The 6,000-nt window shown below is 47.8% G+C and overlaps 1 protein-coding gene across 4 annotated transcripts in view; it reads right to left on the reverse strand.

Moving 5' to 3' along the window:
- Nucleotides 1–4,404, reverse strand: part of EBF2 (EBF transcription factor 2) — a 115,882-nt gene extending 111,478 nt beyond the window's left edge. For 2 of the 4 annotated variants that reach the window (XM_061472475.1, XM_061472474.1), the window contains exons 1-3: nucleotides 3,771–4,401; nucleotides 1,290–1,446; nucleotides 263–326 (exon numbers count right to left, since the gene is read on the reverse strand). In XM_061472475.1, coding sequence (XP_061328459.1) covers nucleotides 263–326; nucleotides 1,290–1,446; nucleotides 3,771–3,901 — 352 coding nt within the window. In that variant the 5' untranslated portion in view covers nucleotides 3,902–4,401. Of the gene's footprint in view, nucleotides 1–262; nucleotides 327–1,289; nucleotides 1,447–3,770 lie in introns of all 4 variants that reach the window. The other 2 variants (XM_061472476.1, XM_061472477.1) reach the window with 2 other exon arrangements.
- Between the last annotated feature and the right edge of the window lie 1,596 nt (nucleotides 4,405–6,000).

The following is a 6,000-nucleotide window of genomic DNA, read 5'->3' on the forward strand; positions in this document are numbered from 1 at the left end:
GCATCCTTCCCTCAGCATCAGAACAAACCTGTTTAGTTTCATCTAGTGCCTTACTAAACCTCCTCAGAAAGACCACTTGAGTTTTGTTCCTTCTAGTGTGTTTCCCAAGGCCATCCACACCAGGGAAACTTTAGAACCCATCCGTACACTGAAGGGGCATCAGGCAAGGGAATTTCAGTGTGTTTCAGAAATCAAAGTGACAGCACCTACAAACCTTCCCTCCCTTTACAGCCCACGGAAGGTGACTGGAGGGGGCACTCACCATTGCTATAGAGGAGCTGGAGTTTGTAATGTGTGCCGTTGTTTGTCTTTTCATTGCCTTGCTCCTGAAAGAGAGAATTAAAAATCTTCCAGAACTTACACTTGGCACATTTAAAATGCAGAAGCTGATAATCATGATGAAGTGACAACAAAGTTCATTAAAATTCTGCGAGGTGAATCCACTGATTGGGATGTATTAACCTTCCGAATGACCCAAGGCAAACTACAAAATACTGCTGACATCTTTTCCTATAGGAGTTCAAGAACTTCTTTTCCTCCTATTTGCTGCTACGCTCTCCACTTTTTCAAGGCAATACACCAAGATAAAGTAGTCCATTTCAAGTCAGTTAATATGAAGCAGATTGACGGTGGGAAAAATCAGTGGATTTGGGGTTTAGCATGCTCATTCCTTTGCAGTAGTGTTATTTTGAATCATTACTGATATTTATTTCCTGTGTTACAGGGAGGCTTCTTGCATGCATTTTTATTTTTACTGTAATTTCCTAGAAAATAATTAATGACTGTTCTTCATAATTAAAAAATGTCCATGACTAACAAAACAATTGTAAAACCAATGTGAAGTGGTCAGCACGTGGGTTTTAAAATCCAAAAGCAAATGCTTTTTAAATCCTGGCATTGACTTTGGAGCCTTCAAAAATACATATAATCAAGCTCAGCAATAATATGCCCTATTACAGGTCAGATTCCACTTCTGTGAGGGTGCTTATAAAACTTGGCAGATCTGGTAGGTACCAAAAAAAGGTACATTTGACCCGCATTATTTTTTTTTATTCTATTTTTAGTGGGTCTATGAAATTCCCATTGTATTCCCAATACAGCAGAGGCTTGCAAACCTTTTTAACTACAGCAGCACACAGAGGGCAACAGCTCTGTCAAAGCACCTGAACCCTTAACCAAGAGCTGGTTGTATGTTGTTCGGGACAACAGGTATTAGAAGTTAACAGCTCAAAGGGGAGAAGACCAGATTTGGAGAGGGAAACAGGAAGAAGAAAGATAACAAGCCTTACTTTATCATTTTCTACAAAGTCCACAAAAGCTGTCCTCTCTATTTCCACGGGCTGCCCCTGTCTGTCGTAGAGAGCCAGAACAAAGTGAAAGAAATTGGATTTCCTCAAGTTGGAAGGTGGCTGCTTTTCAAAGTGAGCTCTGGACAAAGCTACTCCGCTGTGAAGGAAACATACGGGATGGGGTGTGGGGGAGAGACAAAGACATTACCAGGTTGTGCAGCAGTCACAGCAAAACAACAACAGAAAAGGCAGCACACATTCCGAGAAGAGCCGGCAATCGCCCCCCCGCGCCAGCGGCACACAGCGCTGGAGCAGTCGCTTGTCACACCGACCCCGGCGCTTCCCCGCCCGGGCGCCGCGGCTCCGCTATGGAGAAGCGCGGCCGAGGGCTGCGACCGGGCCGGGCTGTCGCTGTAACGCTGGTGTCTGCAGTTTGCTCCAAGGATAAGAATAATTTACAGGCGCCGAAAGATAAGAAAGAGATCGGTCACTGCTAAACGCAGGAAGTGTTTTATTCCTTCCTCTACCTATTTTCCTCTCTGTCACACTCATCTCTGGAATGCAACACGCAGGGTGGGAAGATGGTGTAACATATTAGCGGGTCTGGAAGTGCTATCTATGCATCCCAACATCGCTCACTTCTCCTGTAGGAGACAAGGACCTTACAACAGATCCTACAAGCAGACTGTCAACTTGAGGACACCTACATTCTAGGTGAAAGGTAACTAGTTTCAAGCAGAGCATCCACTTCCCTCAGCAGCACAGTTTGTCAGTGTAGCACTTAGTCCTATTTGAACCGATGTCTGGGTCTTCAATTTCGGATTTAAATTGAAAGAATTTAGGTTCAAGTTAATTCGCCTTTGCTCAAATCTTGTCCCCGACTGCAAGACTGAAATGCTTTTGTGTATTTACAATATCCCAAACTGCAGGTATATTTCTTAATGAAACTAGCTGTAGCTCCTTCTCCCTAATGCCGATTTCTACCCACTGCAGAGAACAAGGGCGCGCATTAGCACCTCCAGATTATTTACTAGACAGATCAAGTCTACCTACCAGACAAGTTCGGAGTCAGAACTGCTTCGCCTTTTCAGTCCCCAAAATAGCTGCACCACACTGGCAAAAGTGTTTGACTCTTTCGGAGAACTACAGATGTTTCCCTGTGTTTTCCCTTGCCAAATAGGTGCAGTGTGAACTCACCACATCCGCCACAACTGCCCCTAGTTCGGATTTCCTCTCATTTTCTGCATTTCTTGGTTTGTTACAGGTCTCTCAAAGAGCCCTGGTGATGCCACCACGAGCACAGCGCAACTACTGCCCCACTGCTCCAAGACTTACAGGCTTCTTTAGGAGCTGTTTCCTTTTGCTTTCGGTTTCCCCGGGAATAAACCTCTTCCTCCCCTCATTGTATTTATTAAACCATCTATCGACATTCATAAAACTCTTGATAACTCCTCCCATAGCCCTCAGAAAACCTCGCTCACAGATCAGGCCGGAGGAGGGGGAGGGCATGGCAGTACTATTTAAAACGTCCATGGTTCATTTGAAGTCCCATCTGGTGTCACATGCCCTTCACTTTGTTTCTATGTTAAAAAAAACCCAACTTATTCCTGGGACTAATTTTACCTTTATCTTTTGCTACTTAATAAAAAAATAATAAGAAGAAAAAAATGTATCCAGAGAGCGAGGAAGAAAAAAAAATACCTAGAAGTGGGTTTAATCGTCTTACCCCTAATGGGAAGACTGGAATAACGGTCCTGAGCCGACTTGGCTGGGAAGAGAGAATAAAAGGGGGTGGGAGGAGCGGTGTAACCCTCCCAAACAAGTTGAAACACCCGGCCCCAGCGCCGTGGGCTCCGCAGCCCCTCGGCGCAGAGCCCCGCGGGCAGGTGCTCCCCGCCGGCTCCGCGCAGCACCCACGCGGCTCCCGTTCTGCAGACTCCCCTTGGTCCAGAGAACCGCGCTCCAGCCGCTGCTCGCCTGCTTTAGGCAGCTCGCGGCCTTGAAGCCGCGGGGGAAGGTTTGGCCGGTGCCTGCGGTAGCTGCAGAGCCACTTGTATTAAATGAAACAAGATGGGCCGGGGAGGGCGGAGGGAAAGACCTACATTTAAGTTAATTCTAACTTTATCCACTCCTATTCGGCTGTCCGACCCACAAAGAGGGAAGGAGCAGTCTGTATTACTGTTATAATCCACCACACACACACCTCCCTTCCGCAGGAAAAGAAGTAATGAGCCGATGTCGCTGTCATCCGATCCCCGCACTGGATTTTAGGACGCTTGATGCTCTCCGTGTTTGGAGCGCTTCTCCCTAGCTCTAGCTGCACTAACTTGGATTTTCACTGACTAGAGGAGACTGGGAAGGGGACAGAAAGGGAGAGGATAAATTTAATATCAAATGCGAACAACAACAGAGAGTAAAGGCTTGCTTAAAAAGGTAAAATAATAAAGGCGGGGGGAAACGGGGAGAAATAGTCACGGTTACCTTTGTGCTGCTACGTTTGCATCCACAACCCCAACGTTTCTGACCCAGGACCTGACGGAATCCATTTCAGAACCTAGAGATTTATCTTTCAGAATTGGTCCTCTTCCTAAAGTATCTTGAATCCCAAACATTTAAAAAGTCTATTCCAACTATCAACAGTTTCCTTTTGGGAGATAAGGGAGGAGAAAAGAAGAAAATAAAAAGACACAGCCTTTGGAATTGGCACACACAAATCCCAGGAAAGTGGAGAAGTTCAGCTTTAAAACCAACTTCTTCTGCTTTTTTAAGTGCTACGTGTTTTTAATGCCTTCAAATAGAGAAAATGAAAAGTTTTTCCTCTTGCAAAGTAAAAGTTACGCTGATTCAGTCTTGCCGGGTATCATCATCCTTCAAACGCAGGAGAGGAAACTGCATCCAGAAAGCGATGGCTGTTAACCAGGATCACCTGTTTCTCCACAGACACGGGGAGAAGGAATGATTGCTGCCTAATCCGGGGGAGGGGAGGGGGGGGGGGAACAGGGAAAAAAAAGCGGGATAAACTGTACAAGAAAGGAAGAAGCGGAGTTAAGGAGGGTCTTGTACAGCTCCACCGGGAAGAGCCGGTCCTCCCGCAGCCGGTCACCATGAATGGGTTACCGCGGACGTACCGGGAAGGGGGCGGAGCCTGCTCCCAAATAAGGGATTACATTAGCATACCGTCCGCGGATTGGTGGGAAGCGGGCGGTCCCGGGGCCGGACCCGCGGGCGGGGAGCGGGCAGCGGGGCCGCGGCACCGGGAGCGCGGCGGGCGGGCAAGCTCCGAACTTCACGGCACGGCCCTACCCCATGCTAACGGCCACGTAACGATCCAACCGTGCTGCAGGGACAAGGCAGCCGCACAGGCAGTTGGATGGTTCGCTCTCGGGCGCGGGGTTTAAAAACCGAGCGCCCGGAGGAGCGAACCGAGCGGCAGCGCTGCCCGCGGCGTCTGCGCTCCCACCGTGCGAGAGCTGCCGGGTCCAGCCTTAAAACTTGTTATCATGGGCAAAATTCCCCGTTCAAAGCGAGCGGAGCTCCCCCAGCCCGGCCCGCTGCGCACGGGGACCGCATGGATTCTGGTTTTTGTAACGCACTCTGCCTCGGTGATCATTTTCCTCCTGCCCCCTTTGTATTCCGATCCGCGTATAGATCTGCCTCTGAAATCTATATAGCACCAACGCGAAAACAGATTTCAAGACAATGAATGCAAATCTGTGCTCAGAGACCATCTGCCAGATGAGGGAATCAGATGTTCGGTAGTTAAAGGGACAGCGCAAGGATTTCCTCACTCATTATGTGCAGCTTCTCTCTTTAACCTGCTTTATTATTTATTTTTAACGAGATAGGACTATAATATCCATTTCGAAATAAATCCCAACTCCTTCCATCCACGTTCAGCTGCATTCCAAAAAGCCACTTTTCTACTAAATGCGAAATTATTTTCATGGAGTTTCATACAATTCTCGCCAAAATAATCGCAAATTAAAATCTTCCCATAAAACTTTGATTAAAACGTATCCTTAATTCAGGCCGGGCTGAGGGCGAAGCCGACGCTGCGAACTGTTGTGTCCGCAGGAGTGACACACATGGTACTGAATGAACTAATGCACCGCGCACGATCTTTGTTCCAGGACATTTACCATGCTACCCGCCTCCCAAAATTGATAAATATGCAGGAAGCGATTTTGCCAGGTTAGCAAAAGGCGAGGCTGGCGTTATATTAACGGGAAAGAAAAGCAGGGGCAGTTTGATAGTGTTCTGGAGCCGAGGCCAGCCCCTCAAGATACGATCTTAGCATCTTTGAGATGCGGTTTCTCAGTATAAAAAAAACCACCACAATTCACCCAAACAGGGTAACATATTTGAAAAACTAGTAAGAAATGAGAGAACAAGGACCTACGAGGTAAACATGCGGGCAGTGGTAAGGCAGATTAGGGTGGGATTTTTCTTGTGACCATTTCGCAATAGGCGTGGGTACATTTCCTCAGATAAAAGCCCCCTCTCCGCACTAAGCGCATTTTTTGGCAATGCCACTCCGACCGTTTCTGCGTTTAGTCTGAGACCCGGGCAGAGACGGAAGGGGAGGGGGCGGAATTCCCAATCCATCTAACCTTGGCCGATGTATTCAGAAGGAGAAAACGTTTCCTAATACCCGGAGTCCCTCGCTCCTGGGTGATGAAGCCGGCTCTGTCCCTACAAGTCCGCTCGGGTC

Source organism: Pezoporus flaviventris, unplaced genomic scaffold (assembly GCF_033815535.1).
Source record: "Pezoporus flaviventris isolate CSIRO_AGI_PZ_B2104156 unplaced genomic scaffold, CSIRO_AGI_Pfla_v1 ptg000071l, whole genome shotgun sequence".
Lineage (NCBI taxonomy): Eukaryota > Metazoa > Chordata > Aves > Psittaciformes > Psittacidae > Pezoporus > Pezoporus flaviventris.